The following is an 18,699-nucleotide window of genomic DNA, read 5'->3' as shown; positions in this document are numbered from 1 at the left end:
AAGATTAAACCAGTACTTTTTAGCATTTTACATTGTTTATCGATAAAATACCTATTCTGTCATCTTAATTAACTAACTATTCAGATGCCGTACACATAAAAATAACTAACTTCGAGACCTTTCCGAGTGCGCACTGGCACTAACAATGTTAAAAACGGTCAAAATTCATGAAAAACCTTAATTTGGTAATAACTCGAAAACCGTGCCACTTTTACTGGGGTCATGTTGGTTTGGTTCCTCTTGGCTTGGTCTACCTCCAGTGTCACTGTGACGTGTCACTTATGGGACACCCTGTACATCTAGTTCGGTATAATGTAACAACATGCAACATGTTCAAGATACACATATAGACAAGACTAAGATTTTTGAAAATTACTAATTTACTGTTTTGGCGGATAAATCTAAATCGTCTTTATTTCATAAATGCGCCAGCTCGGTTTACCAAAGTACATTATGTATACCTATATGGAAAGTGAACCGTAACAGGTCACCTTGACTTGTTGATATATAATATATAAAGTTAGAAACAATATTAAGTTTGACACTGTAATATTCTGAAGTTTGTGGAAACTAATGAACTCAAGTTTCATTGTGTATGTGTAAGGCTTCGACCTATAGAATTTTGGGTGACGCATGAAATGACATAATACTTATTACCCTAGTTCAGTTCGTAACGATATGCCGCTTTGCGCTTGTACCTTGAACTATGCGTTACATAACGAAACGCAACAACTCCTTAGCAAATTATGTAACGTTGTTTTATGCGAGCCGGGCAAATGTCATAGACAAAATCGAGCCTACCTACAGAACCCATCATATTTGTAAGTTACATTCGATTTTTGAGTTGAAGCATATGACGGGGTTCGAGAGGCGGGGGTGACTCGCTCTCAGTATTGTGATTACAATGGACCGCTTTCTAATCAAGGACAAGAAGTGTTTCCGTCATTCATTCATAGAATGGATCGAATATCAGTATGCCTAACTTCACTTTCTGCCGTTCCTTCTGTCCCTTTTCGCGTAACAGCTTCCAATGTGATGTCTCCTAATAGTTTAATATCATACCGACATTTATAAATGCACTGCGAATATCGTTTTAATTTTGTTAATTTGCGCAAATTCTCACCAATATTTTTTTTAATCAACAGAGAATTGTCAAGCATTGGCACGCCGTCGTACAGTTGCACAACGCTTGTCGCGTGGCCTTCGCGTCTCACTTACCATCTCTCCTGATAGCTTCACCGCGCCCGACGTGCCGGCGCGCTTGCCAATGACCCCCCAGGTGAACTTCACACCTTTCTGTCACTTCCATATCGGCCAAACTGCGCTTATAACACCGTCGTTAAGACTATCGAGCGTATGTCCGGATGCTCAATTGCTGGTGCGATTTTATTTTTTTGATCGGCTGTAATGCATCTCATACGAGGCATACGCTCGCGACTCTTTCCGACGATAAGTCGTTATTCATTTTGCTATTTATATTTTATTTTAGGATAATTAGTATATATATTTCAGTATTAACGCTCGCGGTTTGACCTCTTAAATGCTAGTATGTAAACGACACCGCTTTCGCATTACTTGCATTGGATATGACAATGAAGCACGCAGCGCGCCAAGACGCCTACGCGTGTATAACATACCTAACTGTAATTGTGTTATTACATTGATAACTAAAAGTTACGACAGCTTGCATCCTTTTATCCTAACACTAATGTGTTTGTATTGTGTTGTGTTGTTTGAATTGTTCTGACTCCTGTTTGCTTGGCGATAATTAACTATTCTTAGTTTATACTTGTACCTAATAATCAATTATCAAACCTGTAACCTTAACTGTTGAATTCCAGTCTGGTTTTTTTTACCTATCGGATCAATAAAATAATAACAAAGAACAGCAGAGGGCATCGGGTGATATAACTTAAGTCTTAATTTACGTTCTATATGCGAATTGTTCAATTAAACCAAAATTACTATACACAATGAAGTCACCGATGCTGTATAAGTGCATGTGCCGATGATTATTGCGAATTAACTATCTGTTTCAGCACATAAGCATTATCGAAATATCTATTATATATGATAATATGAATATTGAGTGTTTTATTGTGAATTTATGATTAAGTTGCGCTGTCTTTTGCTTTTCTTTTGTTTGCCATTTTGAATCAACTAAATAAGAAACAACAATAGAAATCCAATTATAATTGACTACTAAAACATTTTCTTCGAGTACAGTCACCTGCAATAATATGTTACACAGCCAAGGCAGCAAAAATATCTGATACGATCTTATTTGTAGAGCCATAAGAGCGTGTCACATATTTTTGCGGCCTTCGAAGAGTAACATATTATTGCAGGTGACTGTACAAAGTGAATTGCATATCAATGTCCTATTGATATATGTTGCACTAAACTCATGTTGCAGAGTTTTCACTCGCCTAGAAAAAACTTGTCAGCTCGCAGTTATCAAAGAAATCTGCCGCTTAAGTTGCGTGCAATATATGTCTACTATTATTACAAAGTATGCTGAAGCGTTAAAACGCGTCCGGCGCGTCACTCACTGCACAAGTGCACATCACTAATGACTTGATATCATTCGGGTGCAATGCATAACTTGTGTCACCGTATGAATTAATATTTATTATATAAATTTCAACAAGCATTGATTAAACCTTATCAAGGCAGTAGCGATTCAGCGGCCACATATGTGGCACTTCCAACCTAATTGTTATAAGCGATGGCCGCGAGGTGCAGTTCACCCTAAAACTGACTCGATTTTACTGTCAGGGTAACGGTTAACCAATGCTCCTCGATGATGTCGTCACTTGTTTCGTTGATAAGAATGTGAGGACGTTAAGCACAGGCAGGGTGACATTGTAGTTTGTGTGCAGGCGCGCGTGCTGCACGCGTGCGAGCTGATCCGGCGGCAGCGGTACCTGGAGGCGGCGGCGCACCTCGCGCGCGCCGCTACCTACGAGGACTTTGACGTCGCCAGGAAACTGCTCGTGCAGGTAACTATGCTTGTTATATTATATTATAAAATTATAAAGGTACTTTCGCAATAACAAATGACGCTTAATGCGATCTTCACATTGGATCCGTTCTTGTGTGCGACCGAGAAATCGCTCCTGCATAGTGTTTCGCTCGCTTACCCAAGCGGCGTAAGAGTCTTCATTAGTCTAATAACCATGTAATTCTGAAAGTTACATGTGTATCGTATCCCATCAGCTGTCCGATCCGATCAGAGCTGTTAATCGAGTAAATATAGAGCCCATCCGAATAAAAGAGATGGCTTATATTAAACAGTGATCGCTGTGGCCAACCGCTTCGCCGGCAAGACTTTCTGAAATAAATTCGTCGACACATGCAAAGAAAAAACGTATGACATCGCTATAGGTCTTGAAATGGAGATAGGTGAATGAAACAAATTAATCACCCATTAACACAGTACGAGTAGGTACTAACAGTTTCTATACAGTTTTTTCTCTTCACCTTGCAATATCTGCACCTACTGATTGCCGCCGGTGGGACCCGCCTCGACCTAATCGTGGCTGTGCCAACTAAAAATAAAGTCCAGTGACATGTAATGTGTTAGAATCTTATACCTTTAAACGAGCAATTCTTGTATATTTATTTATATATATATTTCGGGGATCTCGGAAACGGCTCTATCGATTTCGATAAAAGTTGCTATATGGGTGTTTTCGGGGGCGATAAATCGAACTAGCTAGGTCTTCTCTCTCTGGGAAAACGCGCATTTTTGAGTTTTTATATATTATGTTTTCCGAGCAAAGCTAGGTCTCCCAGATATTTGACACTAATATGTAAACGAAGCACACATTTGTGAAGACAACTGAGAAGAGGTATTATATTTGTTATTCAAACCAGTTGTCAATGGTTGAAGTTGTTTTGGTATTTACTTATATTAATAAAACCTAATATGTACATGAAATATGCTGCTGTGACTTATAATGAGTTGATGACCACTGTGACAATTAATTGAAGACCGTAACTTTAAAAAATATTCCATGGTTAAGCTCTGGTTTCATAGTACAGCGGTGCCGTCATATAGCGGCCGTCTCCATACAAAATACTACACCATCCGTATTTAGCAGTATAATTTTGTATGGTGACGGCCGCTATATGACGGCACCGCTATCCTAGGAAAACAGAGCTTTAGAAAATATTATTGTAATAACAGTGTCGGACTAATTACCGGCTTCCTAGCATTAGGTAACCGACACTCTGGTGGAATTTACCACCAGTTGTTGAATAAACAAGCAAGTAATGGAGCTTTCAATACCCGCAGTGCACCTATTGTTGAAAACAAGGCGAGGATGTGCGAATGTTTTCTTATGACAGCAGCCTAGAGCAGACACTTGCATACTGATTGAATATCGACCCTCCAACACCTGAGGGCCTACCGCGAACCACGTTCAACGTGATGCCACCCTAACACACTTACGTACGAATTTCCAAGTGCGACAGAGAGGCAACACATCGAACGTGGTTCGCGATAGGACCTCAGTGCCGCTACGCATGCACGTTCTCTACACGTAAACATCCTGTGCAATACTCGTACGTATTACATGTTTTGTTTCAAAACAATGCGGAGAGCGTTTCAGATGGAAAAGTACTCTAAAAAGTTATGGATAGATTTATTATGGGTTCTAGTTGTTAATAATCTCGAATATTGAGTGCAGCTCAGTAATCGAGATTATAAGGTCTGGCTACTGAAATATTACACAAATGCTTGGCGGGAAATTCAAAAAATCTTAGGCTGGTCAGTGCTCACACTTTGTGTAGTAGGAATTATAGTTTTGATACTAGAAAATATTTTTGATTTTCTGTGCACACGTAAGGTACCTAAGGATATAAGTTAAATATACGTTGACATGCACTCAAAGTCAGCTCACATAATTTCTACCACTATGTAAAGTACAGTCAACGATAAACACATATGTTAACACTTTCTCACCATATACCATTGTAACAAGGCGAAAAATGAAATGTAGTTTAAATAAGACCTAGCTCGATAATACCGTAATATTAATCCATCACCAAAAAAATACATAAGTACTATACCAAATATGCTAAATGCTAAGTATCAAAATATTTATAGAGCACCAACCTCCTAATTTGTTTACATTTGTTTAGGAGTTGTAAACATTGCAGTTTTTCGTTATACAACGCTACACGTCGACTTCGCACATTGTCGTAATTATTTAAGAGCTTAAATAATAGTTTGCGAACCTCACTCAGTATAGACATTATTAATATTATTTAAAATAAACCCCTTATAAACCGCAAACAATTTGAATGAATGACATAAATTTACAACTAACTTTTAGCTTTTTTTTTAAATCATAGACAATTGGTGATACAACAACGAAATATCTGTCAACAATTTTTGGCTAGCCAGACTCTAGAAATTAAATTCGAGTTCTGAACTTTTATATAAATAAAAGAAAGTTCCAAATAGGTATAAAAGCGGCCTCCTAGCCTAGTCGGTAGTGACCCTGCCTACGAAGCAGGAGGTCCCGGGTTCGAATCCTGGTAAGGGCATTTATTTGTGTGTTCATCACAAATATTTGTTCCTGAGTTATGGAAGTTTTCTATGTATACTCTAAGTATTTATATATATATATACCTGTGTATATTATATATATCGTCGTCTAGTACCCACAACACAAGCCTTATTGAGCTTATTGTGGGACTAGGTCGATCTGTGTCACTTGGTCTTATGAGGTTAAAGATCATTGAATTGCGTGGGTGCCTAATCCTACTTTAATATTATAAAAGTTAGATTACGGTTGTTACTAAATCGCAAAACTGCTAAATATAACTGTATAGAATCTAATGGGATAATAGCATTTCACAAAGATTGGCTATACCTTATAAATATAGGTACTTCGCAATAACGTCGCGCTGTCAAGACGATCGGGGAAGTAAATTACTTGGTATCAAAATTAAGATATTGATCTTTCGGTAGTTGATTTTGCGTAACCAGAGATAGAATATATACAAGACGTAGCTCTTACTCTTAATTTTCTTTTTCATACATCTTTGACTTCGAAAACGGTCCATATGACTGACACTTATCTGACTCATATCACTGAAAGTGCAAATACCCTCATTAAGCATATTCGATTCAATCTGATATTTTTTAATACAAAAGAACATAAGAAGAGATTTAACATGAATAAGTTACAGAACACTCTACTTATAAATTAACTCATAGGTAATCCTACCTTATCCACTCCTTATGGTTTAGGAGAACCATCTCTTAAACTGTTGGTATATGAAGTGACGAATTATAAGGGTCGAAGGTTTATATTATATTTTCTATTTATGTTTATGTACTCAAAAGAAGGTAAGTGCACCGAGGTTGTTTTTTTGAGACGCTATTCAAATGACTACTTGTATCTAGCTTTGACCTACATTACAGTTAAACTATTCGCTAACACTGTAAAGGCAGTGTAGAATGTTAGCGTGCGGAATAAACAGTCAAACAGTATCGGCATTGTTGTGTTCTGTCGCATTACTGTTGCGCCATTCATCTACGGGGCTGAAGTAACGTTACGTCACACCGACGTCGCGTCGCGTCGCGCCGGCCGACTGCATGGTTGACGTTGAAATTGCTTGTTTCAGACACGGACTGTTGCTTCGCGATTTGTATTGCCAAATTTTGAATTACTTCGAGGTTACATAGATAAAATACAACTCCTGTAATTATTGAATGAATAAAAACTAAAAAGCAGCACCGTGCTGCCTACCTACTTGTACCTAATCTAATACATATAGATGGGATTATTTGATCGAGTTATGAAATTTAACGCATTCTCTTTAAATTACTACAATGGTAAGATAACAGTGCATTAACCCAACAGGTTAAATATTGATAAACTCTATTCACACTTGTGTTATAAGTTAACAATGTTTGCATACTTCGCGTTAGGTGAGGGCGGTTGGTTGATGGAATAATAACCGTGTATTTAAAAAATTATCACTTAAAATGTGGCTGTGGATTATATGTAGCTGGAACAGAAAAATACGTAACTCACCCTGAACCTTTTTATATGACATAGCATTTGCGGACGAACACTTATTGAAACATACTATATACTTATCTAGTACTTTTTAGTGAATTTAACCTTTTGAACGCCACAGACGGCAATTAACGTCAACGCAAAATCGTGACAACGACGACAAAGACGGCGTTTGACGTCAATCGTTTTTTGATGATAATCTACTGAAAATCACCCCACTTTTTGGGTTGGCATTATTTATTCACAAAACTAAATTTTACCCCGGTGGCGTCAGTGGCACGGCAAATGGATGCGCCGTTTGGCGTTCAAAAGGTTAAAAATGAGGACGAGGCGAGGGGTGAGCAATATTCCTTAAGGCTCATTTAGACGGTGCGAGTACTCGCATGCGAGTTTCATTACATTGCGGGTTTTGATCGGTCGGTTGAATTGGACGTAACCAACAGTCCGCAATGTAACTAAAATCGCACGCGAGTTCGCGCGCCGTCTAAATCAGCCCTTACCATAGTCATATATTTCTTACAGACAATAGCGATTCTGCTGGAGGAGCTGGCGCCGGAGCAACTAACCCGCGAGCTGTCGGCGGCGGTGGGCGGGCAGGCGGCCGACACGTGGCTGACGCCCGCCGACCTGGAGTGCGTGCTGTGCCGCGACACGTTCGTGGCGCCCGTCACCACGCCGTGCGGCCACACCTACTGCCGCACCTGCATCGCCTGCTCCATGGACTACAGGAAGGCCTGCCCGCTCTGCATGCGCGACCTCACCAACTTTAATCTCGCTTTGGTTAGTCAACTTACACTGTTCTCACGTCGTTTACATTTGAAGCCAATGTTATGTAACGTATTAAACTTGTCCTAAATTCATGAACAGTTAAAACTCGGGCCAGGAACATTAATCTTAATTTCCTTTAAATCCACAAAAGCAGCTTCCCTACACAAAAGTTCGACAGTGATTTTATGAATAAAATTAATATCGACATTAGTTAATCACTATCTGACCGTCTCACTTGGCTTTGAATCAACAACAAAAACCTAAAAACGACCTACACGAGGTGCCGCTTACTTAGTAATTATAGCGGCTAACCGAAATCGAGGCAAATTATAATAAACAACATTGTTTACAAGTAGTTAACTTACGTGTGTTCAATCTTATAAACGGTGTAAAGCTGGAACACTGGGAAACTGTTAATAAACTAAAATGCGTTGCTAAGCTCACGTCATGTTATGACCATGTCCACGTCCATGTTATTTACGATTCAAGTGCGGAAAGTAGGAAATTCGTTGCGAATTGATTCGTAAATAATTATTTTAATACGAGCTATATATGAATGGGCTAAGCCTAGAACGACACACGTATTCCGGAACGATTCTGACACATAACCTTTAAATTTTTTCAGACTCGGCCATCGGGGTTCGTAAGCGCAGCGTTAGCGTCCATCAACTTGCGGCCGCCGCCGCCGCCGCCACATGATCCCAACGTCGTGCCGGTATTCATCTGCGTCACTGCGTTTCCCAAGTGAGGACCTTCATACGAATTGTAATTGTGCTAGTTAATTTTGTGCTTACTTTAAGCAATTAGTAATTAACTTTTGAGCAATTAGTAGGACTATCGAATCACTCAAATATGGACCTTATAGTCGAAACTACTAGTCACTAGAGACATTTCGCCTATAGTCAAGTAAAACACTTTAATGGTGGCAAATATATAATTGAAGCGGCAAATAATGTATGATATTAGACTATAAATATTATTGTTTTAAAAAGTTAATTGATATATTGGCAAAACATATTGACAGTAGTAAAGGGCGCGATTTTCAAATTCTATAATGTTAGTTGGAGTCTTTGCTTTGCAGCTACATTTGTGACGTTTTCAACCAAAAGGACGTTTTTAACCAATCTACATTGTCGGTTGTCGATAAGGTTGATTTCAAATTGAAGCTATATGGAAATAGCGCCTTATTGAGAATGGCCCATTTATCCAATATGCCGTCTTTTTCTACTAAGAAAATTAGTTTTCGAGTTTATAATATTGCCGTTTCCTGTATGAACAGAGTGCCGTGCCCGCTGCTGATCTCCGCGCCGCGCTACCGCGTGTTCATACGGCGGATCCTGGAGTCCGGCTCGCGGCGCCTCGGCATCGTGGCCAGGAACGAGGACCACACAGACTCCTACGGAACGGTAATACATTTTTTTTTTGTTTTTTGCTAGCCTATTAAGGTGTCCCACTGCTGGCCAAAGGCCTCTCCCCTTGTCTTCCACGACTCCCGACATAGCGCCTGCTCTGGCCAGCAGTAGCGGCGCGTGAGAATTTTTGCTAGGTAACACGTAGCAAAAAAAAACACCCACCTAACCTAACATTAGGTAAGTACTTCTTTTTTGATAATCGAAGGTAAAGCGTGCGCTAGATGTGACCTTGGACGCGAACCGTTGCAGTTAGTGTAGCCTCTTATAGTATATAATATAACCTTTGCCGTACTTGTCATCACTAATTAATCTCAAAAGACGATTTACAACACAACAATCAAATTGGGCTACGTAAAAGTGCCTATTCTTAAAAAAACACGAACTGACCTTAAATACACCTGCACTGCGAACAATACACAACACTTACTTACACACAAAATACTAGCAAAACGAAATTTCACTGTCCCAAGTTTTAAATGTCACTTTATGCACAAAAGTAAATAAATCACATATATTGTAAAACACCGGGAATGGCGTGTGAATGTTGCCATGATAATCTTTTTCATCCACGAATTAAAAAAGCTAGATCTAGAAATAGTACTTTATTTGAAGAAACCTCCGTTAATATATAACTCAGTTTGAAACTATATAAGATTCTTGGGCTCAGTAATAAAAGTTATCGTGTATTTTCAAAGTTTTCCACAAAATATGATATTAATAGCAGCGAAATACGATAACATTTTGCACATTAACATTCAATTAAATGTTTTATGTGGCAACATTAAAAAATTGTGGAAAACATTACACACTCCAATGTTAACCTTATTCCCTTGAATTATGGTTTATATTCTCAAATGATGCAATTTCCACAAAATTGTGGAAAATTACACACTCCAATATAAACCTTATTGACTTGAATTAAGGTTTTTATTTCAAATGAAGCAAGGCAAAAATGTGGACACTACACACTCCAATATAAACCTTATTATCTTACATTTAAGGTTTTTATTCAAATGAATAACTCGACGCAGGACCGAGTTATTTTTTGAGCTCTTGGACGTACGTGGACTCTCCATAGCGGAGTTTATGCGTGTGTGTGTGAATTTTCGTATCTGTGGTGGTGGCTCATCAATGAATAGTGAAGTTTAGACTCGAGAAGTTACACTTCGCGCGCCCGCTATGATTGGTTGAAAAATCTATTACAAAGCTTTAGTACTTGTTAGGGAATGCAAATCGGTTATTTTCGGTTATTTTTTGTATGGAAATTATCGGTTATTAACCGAAACCGCGGTTATTTCCATACAAAAAATAACCGATTTGCATTCCCTAGTACTTGTGTTATCAATTGCAAGGTACTACGTAGTGTTTCCGTTATGGATAATAAGTTTGGTATATGTAGCAAGAAATTTTAGGCAAGCCGGTGGGAATCGGGTTGTATGGAGTCGCCGCCGCTGTGGCCACTGGCCAGTTACTGCGAAAGGTGTCTAGGTCGTCCCGCCATCTCCGTCTGTAATACATTATCATTATGATTATGATACAGCCGTAGTATTTGCTACTAAATGTTGCACTTTACTTAAGTTTACATATTAGCAAATATACCTATGCTTAAAGAACTTTATTGAAAGAAATTGTACATTTCACTTCATGAGAATACATACTAAAATAAAAGTAAATCAGTGAGCATCAGTGAATTACAGATACAAAACACACAAAAACCAAAAACAGTAACAAATTAAATTAAGACTGTATGTAGCGTAAAAACGCTTATATTGTTCAGTTACGACATGACACTTTATTGACCTGTGAATTGAGCGTCTGCTGGTATAGTAGCGCAGGGCTAAAAGCACTAGACCACATGTCTAATGCGTGTAATCTAAATCGTAATTTTCGCCTGCACAATAGCTCCAGAGGCTTGTAAAAGAGTACCTAATGACGCTAGATATAACGCGAGTAGTATCACAAGAGTTAATGGTCATCTGTTTGTTTCTAGATGTTGGAAGTACGCGACTGTGTAGAGTGCGGAGACGGGCGGATCATCTTGTCCACGATCGGCGTTTCACGGTTCAAAATTGTTGAACGGCTGATGGACAGGTACGACAAAGACCGAATGTACATTAGCTGTGATAAATGTTTTTGTTGTTTTGGTTAGTGGTTTGTCTTTTAAAACATATATTTTTTCAGTTGCTTGGCCAGGGTGGAGACTCTGACCGATAAGATCCCCGAAGACCACTTCATCATAGGTATAATGCGCGACGTGGGTCTCGACGTGGTGCTAAAGTCCCTGATCTGGCTGAAGAAGTTAAAGAGGAGCGTGCGCTGGAAGCTGGAGCGCGCGTTCGGCAAGATGCCGCTGACGGTGGAGGAGGAGTGGTGGCGGAACCCGGACGGCCCGGACTGGCTGTGGTGGCTGGTGGCCAGTCTGCCTCTCGCGCCTGAGCTGCAGGTAACGTAAATTTGGTATAAGTTATATTTGATACCCGCATAGCTTTTCAAGCAAGAGTTTCTTACATTAAATATAAATCGAATGGTGTTCATATTCGGGCTTGGCAATAGTCCTGCTGTTACATGTGCTTGCTACTCGCACAACAACAAGACTTTTTTTAAACTATTTACAGTATTAACTAAATTTTAAACTAGAGTAAACACAAACATAAAATATATCAATGAATGTAAAATAAAATAATGCAATTTATTCTATCGTATAGACACTGAATCTATAGCGCGCAGAGGGTTCAGGCTTTTCTTCATCTTACTGTACAGCGAGCTGTAAAATTGCAGACTCATGAGTGGAACTCATTCATAAACTGGCCGTGCACTTTTGCAGCAGGGTGTACAGTAAACTGACTCAGGTTTCTATGCATGAGGGTCAGTTATCTATGCAGCTTACTGTACATGTCAATATGTACGTTGTATATTTGAATTTTGGTGTTGGGTGCAGAGCATGATGATCGCGAGCAGCAACCTGCTGACGCGGCTGCGGGTCATGCAGCGCACGCTGCAGCTGGTCACCAAGATGCCCGCCACCAGCCCCTTCGCCTACTCCCCGCTGCGAGACGACGCGCAGTAGGTGCCCGTGCCACGCTGGCCGGCCCAGCGCTCGCCCGGCGCTACAAAATACGCAGGGTTATAATTGTGATTGTTACTACTCACTGCATACGGCACTCGCTGATCTAATAATAATAAGTATAATAACATTCCATGCAATGCACCGACATCAATTAAATATTATTCCTTACATGTGAAGTGTTCTATGCGTGGTTTCTGTTATTGAGTCATACGAGTAGTGTTCACCTATTCCAATCTCTACATCTTTCAGTGATTGTAGTATTGTGAATACGTGTTAAATGTTAATTGTGCCTCAATATAAACTGTTCGTTACGATATTCAGGGTGACACTTCTTGTTAGTATTTCCATCGTAAGACTGTTTATAGGTAAGGTTTACTGTTAAGTTTTGATTCATAGGTAAAGCCATGAAAGAGAACGAAACTATTTTTGGTTTATTTAGTTTAAAACACGAGTTGTTGATTATTGATTGCATTTAATGCCTATGTTTGTTTCCTTTATGTAAGAAGTTGTATTTTATTGAAGTTATAATTTTATTTGTATAAATAATATAAATGCATAATTTCTCTCGTAATTCCATTTATACTATCATAACTACTAATGTGTTAAGTCTCTTGTTTAAATTTGTATTCTTTGTAGCGTGATTGCCATTTAAAACACTGGTGTGTAGAGTTTAGTGTATTATTGCCTTATATCTTTTAAGTGTAATTCTATCTACCAAGTTGGTCTATAGAAGGCTAACCAAACGGTACCTGATGAAGCTTAAACAACAATAGAAACAACACCATATAAAACGTGACCAAAATGTACCAGGGTGTCAAATTTAGAGTGAAGAACTTTGTATAAGTAATAACATTTTTAATAATATTATATAGAGATTTGCAAAACTTATTTCTGGTCAAACCATTGATTGGTTTGGCATATCGTCCATACAGTTTCAAGCTAAAATAGTGCCCTATGTTTGGTCAATCCATACATGTAGCAATATAAATAATGGCAATTACTAAAATGCATTACACCTCGTGTTACTTGAGAGAATGAGCCCTATTAATATAAATGAGTGATGTCTATATAGTAGTGGTTGTAGGAATAGTGTGTATGTGTGTGTGTGTGTGTGTGTGTGTATGTATTCTATCCATTTTAGTATTTTACCGCGCTAAAGCGCTAGACCACTAGGTTTCGGGCAGGACTCGAAAACTGAATTTTTCTAACAGTGCATATTGATCCTGATATTATCTGCAGAAAAACTAGTACCTGACTGCTGAACAGTTTTTATCTCGACCGGTTTTATTGGTATATATGCAATTAACTTCTTACACCTAATTTAATATAACCTCTAGCCGCCCATTCGTCAAACCTTGCCAAGCAAAATGAAACTTTGATTTAGTCAATCCAAAGTTCAAATTAGAATGGAACAGGAGACCTTTTTTATAGGTCTCTGGGCGGCTAGAGGATAAAATAGATTAGGGACCATAGAGCTCACTGTGGGACTTAGTAAAATCAGATGTAATTCAATGATATTAAAAGTGAAGGTTACATTAATTTAACCGTTAGGGAAGGCAATTTCACCAAACCATAAGGAGGTAATTGTAATGAATATTCCCAGTTAACTCATAATATCATTGATTCAAGTGGGTCATTTGATAGGTCGATTTTCAAAAACCACATTTTATTCTTCGCTAAATTGTTACTGGAGTAAAACAAATAGATTTTGTATATATATCGGTAAAAAGCTGGTTGCAATATTCGTGTTAAAGCGTCAACTTTGATCTCAATGCTCAACAGATCTTTCTGTGGCTAATCTCGGAACATGTTTAGATTGTTTAGTGGTTATTTTAATGATTAGTACTCGTAGCATACTACTAGGAGTTCAACAAAGCTGATGACTCGCTGTGATGATGATGTCGGTATAAAACGACGTTTTAAATGTGAACCCTTTTCTAATACTTCTTAACTGTCTCGTAAGTGTATTTTTCACGTTTTTACTATGTAATAAGTATTTCAGTAGATGTCCTTGTTAAATATTTCAGAACTGTATTTTATTTTACCTCTAATTAGAAATGAATGGATATAGAGGCGCTCATTTTTTTTTTGTAGTTTTATGTCGCTAAAATTAGGAACGTATGATGCAGTGTATTCCCATAAAATTGTAAAAGTGGTTTCCTGAATAAGCATTCTTATAGGATATAGTTAGTAACAGATGGTCATACATAAAGGAGTCCTAAAAAATTCATATTCCTAAAATACCGAATTCATTGAATGGGGTCCTCACTGACACGCGAACAACATTACCATCATCAGTATTTTTAGTATTCTGAAATTATCAGAATACTAAAAATGTTGTAAGTTACTTATTGATGATTGATTTCACTTTGGCTTGTGGCAGTGATTGGATCCTAAGAATGGTTTGTTCTTTATTTGACCTCTAAATTCATACCTAATGACACTAATTAGAAGATTCGTCGCTGATGTGTTGGTGGTTTATTTTTTTGGATTGTGAAAAATTACTATGAATTTATGAACCTCTAAAGCGCAGTTAGATTTAATCCGACTGCATGTTTCAATCCAATTGGATGTTTAATGGAATAATCACACTGTTTTTTGTAAATTTGTAAGCACTGTTTTTGGCTTTGTTACATACCTACACCTTAAAAATGATGTAAGGTTCGATTACATGGAAATTTGAAGCATCGGTTAGGCACAGGTCTCGTATTATACCTACGCCTGTGTATTCGGTCCTTAACGTGATACAGTAAGGTACGATGGGGTAAGACTATCACCAGGATTAGACTATCACTAAATGGAATCCTCATATTGTTTATCTTGCCCGATTAAAATAAACTATGATAGTCTTCTCCCACCTTACCTTAAATCAAGAGTAATTTTATGTAACTTTTTTATTAATAAAATACATTTTCGTAGAGCCTTTTGACCAGACCTATTATGACTACCAAGCCTTGCAGCATTACTCTGCAGGAGATATTTTCACACTCTACAGTGTGATACCCTCTGGGAATATTTTAATTTCACCCTTGCTTGGACTTTGATATGTTACTATGTATAGTTCGTTTTTTTAGCATTAGAAAGAACTTGAAAGAAGGTAAGCGATCTTGACATGTCTTTTAATTGAAAAACACTTTTTAAAAATCAGTAACTATTACTTTTGAAAGTAGAAGAATATAAATGATCGTATTAGATTCATAATTGTAACATACTTGCCGTAACTTATTTTTAAATGTGTTTTTCAATTAAAAGGCACATCAAGATTGTTTACCTTATTTCTAATGCAAAAAAAACCTAGACATGTTAGCAGTCACGATTTCAGTTGTGATGAATAATAATAATTATTTTATTTATTAAAATAATATGCATGTTCTGAAGAGTGGCTTTTATTACCTACGGCCCGCTAACGGTTCTAAAGGCCCCTGTACACAATGGGCCAGCGTGAGCCATTCTGGGGGACGTATTTATGCGTTAGAGGGAGCAAGTGATATATCTCATTCTACCGCATAGCTGCGTCCCTTGGACTGGCCGGCGATGGCCCATTGTGTACAGGGGCCATAACGCGTATCCGCGCGCCGCGTCGGTGTGCAAACGGGACATCGCTATAAATATAATGTGCATAGCGCTGTCTTGCTCACACAGCGGATCCGCGTCAGTGTGGCCAAAACCTGCCTCACCTGCCTGCTGCTTAGGAGCCAAAAAACTTCAAAAAGGTCAAAATTCTTTTCGTCGTCTTGTTTTGTATGGGATGAAATTTAGTTTTGATATTTTCTCAAGAGAATAGGGAATATTACGCAAAACTCTGCGTAGAGGTCGTTACTAGAACTCAATCACTACCAAAGAATATAATACTCATGATTCTTAGACTAACTACACACAACTACTTCTACAGCCCCCCATTCACACTCCTACCTCGTTGTCCGCCTCATTGGGTAGGATTGTGTATGGGGGTTGCGGACTACGTGCCGTCCTACAACACCAAGTAGGATGCCTCTTGGGTCCTACAAATCCTGCAAGCCCCGCCCACCGCTGTAGTCCGCCGCGCAGTGTTGTCACATACAATTTTGTCTAAGTGGTAGAACACGATGCAAAAATTGGTAGAAATAGGTAGAATTTAAAATGAAAAATAGGTAGATCTACCTACTTAGCTTTAGTCAGAAAAAAAGGGGCGCGAAATTCAAAATTTGTATGAAATCTCGATCCTTCTTGCTTATATTTTTAAATTTGCCCCATTTTTCTACTGAAACGCTAGCTTGTCAGAGTACAATTATTAAAAATGTATTAAAAATATTTATGAACAAGCAAATCAAGCAAATCTTGTCAGTAGAAAAAGGCACGAAATTCAAATTTTCTTTGAGACGTTATCCCTTCGCGCCTACATTTTTCAAATTTGCCGCGTAAGTAACGTTTTGTTACACGCATGGAGGAAAATTGCTTATACCGTAATATTTTGATAAAAATAGGTAGATTTGACGTCGAAGGTGGTAGATAGGTAGGACGCAGGTAAAATAGGTAGATCTACCTAAAAATTGGTAGATGTGACAACACTGCCGCCGCGTAGGATTGTGTGTGGGTTGTCGTCCTACGTTGCGGACTACCGTGTTTGACGTATGACAAAAATGCGCGCCATTTTTTTGAAATTTATAAAGAAAATTGCTGTTTTTGGGACCAGAAATCACCCAATCACTCCAACAAACAATGGAAGAATAGGCATTGCAACAATTATTACCAATACTTAAGATATATGACGCTCTCTGGCGAATTTTTAGCAGTTTCTTTTCCCATACTCTTTTATTTTTATACAATAACAAGAAAATTCATAGCAGAAGAGCTATTTTCTTTTTGAAGTCAAAACTTCTTTAGCGGCGCTGTGCAGTTTTTGAGGTGGGGAAAAAATGATAAACTCGAGACAGCGTAACGCGTAAGGCGTCTCTCCTCTCTTTCTACCGCGCGGCGAAAATGTATGCCTGAGCCTGCTGTTTCATTTAGGCGGCGCAGTGCACTTGCGTGATGTGTGACGGACAATGTCATTGTTTTTTTATTTAAATGCCATCTAGGGAGATTCCCTCAAACTGGTATTAATATACCTAACTGTAGTACCAGTAGTACTTACAGTGATGTGCTTAGGGGTTTCAAGTAATGCGACGATACAACGCTAGATGGCGTTAACATCAATTACACATAGTGCTGCAGACATTTTGCACCATATCTTATTAATATTTTGAGTTTCAATGTCGTTGAGTTTTCACTTCTGCCGGCACTCCCGGAGTGCAACCCGTTGTTTTTTTTTTAATTGCACGTAACATTTTCAAGATTAAGTAGACCGACACTTGTGAGAAACGAAGCAGTACTGGTGATGGACGGCAAAACAGTACCGTGTGTGAGCTATTTCTTGCTCCGTAGTCCTGCAAGGCGAACTACAACGTAGGAGGGTGTGTGAGCTATATCCTACGCCGTAGTCCTGCGAGGCGGACTACAAGGTAGGAGTGTGAATGGGGGGCTTACCTCAATCACATGGCCTACCGTGAAACACGACAGTCGAAAGTTCGATTTCTGTCTCCCTATCACTCATGCATATTCGATCGATAGAGAGGCAGATAAAGAAATTTCGCGTTTCGCGGTAGGCCACCTGTAAACAAACCGCCTTGATGCATCAATGTCATAGTAAAAACTTGTCAAAAAAACTATTTAAGGCCTAGTATGCATAAGTTACTCTATGGTTTACTAAACCAAGGGCCCAACGTTTTCTGTTCTCTTTCACGACGCAGCAACTAGTATCATTTCTCTCTCCTCGCTCTTTTAAAAATGCCGTTTGTCAAAAAAGGACAACCATACTGTTGACAAGGTGAACTTCAAATCAAGTGTTGCCTTTCTTGATGCGCCCAGGCTGTGTATGTTGCGTAAGCCCCCATTCCCACGGGCGCTTTTACAACGCGCGTTAAAAAAGCGTTTGAATGACACAAATAGATACATGTGTATTTATTCACACGACAGCGGTGGCGCTTTTTATCACGCGTTGTTAGATTTTCGACTTACCTAAGCCTTGGTCGTTAAATCGAATTTAGAGTGCGGACAGATTCAAACGCTTTTTTAACGCGCGTTGAAAAAGCTCTCGTGCGAATGGGGGCTAAAAGTGTATATGTGTGCTCTTTTAGGGATGTGAAAAGTCGATTTTAATCATGTTGTATATCGATAAACACTACACAGCGGAACGAAATAGCGATTAATTGAAGCTTCAATATCTTCGTTAAACATAAACATAATTGAAATGCTAATGGATAATGAATATATTATAATATAATCATATAATTCAATTATTGCGGAACACCTATTTTAGGAGGTATTTATGTATTTTAATTAAATATCTGAACTTTCCCTTGGTTCCCTGCTGGGGCGTGACTATAAAATTGTG

At 38.6% G+C, this 18,699-nt stretch overlaps 1 protein-coding gene across 1 annotated transcript in view; it reads left to right on the top strand.

Moving 5' to 3' along the window:
- The window catches only part of LOC134804762 (uncharacterized), a 40,099-nt gene extending 25,929 nt beyond the window's left edge, over positions 1–14,170 (top strand). Inside the window, exons 5-12 of the mRNA XM_063777980.1 lie at positions 1,146–1,279; positions 2,883–3,002; positions 7,563–7,820; positions 8,434–8,552; positions 9,088–9,214; positions 11,211–11,311; positions 11,402–11,663; positions 12,159–14,170. Coding sequence (XP_063634050.1) covers positions 1,146–1,279; positions 2,883–3,002; positions 7,563–7,820; positions 8,434–8,552; positions 9,088–9,214; positions 11,211–11,311; positions 11,402–11,663; positions 12,159–12,287 — 1,250 coding nt within the window. The 3' untranslated portion in view covers positions 12,288–14,170. The remainder of the gene's footprint in view (positions 1–1,145; positions 1,280–2,882; positions 3,003–7,562; positions 7,821–8,433; positions 8,553–9,087; positions 9,215–11,210; positions 11,312–11,401; positions 11,664–12,158) is intronic.
- The last annotated feature ends 4,529 nt before the right edge of the window (positions 14,171–18,699 follow it).

The sequence above is a fragment of the Cydia splendana genome, chromosome Z (assembly GCF_910591565.1).
Source record: "Cydia splendana chromosome Z, ilCydSple1.2, whole genome shotgun sequence".
NCBI lineage: Eukaryota > Metazoa > Arthropoda > Insecta > Lepidoptera > Tortricidae > Cydia > Cydia splendana.
The sequence above is the reverse complement of the archived record's forward strand: the minus strand, read 5'-3'. Positions and strand labels throughout refer to the sequence as shown.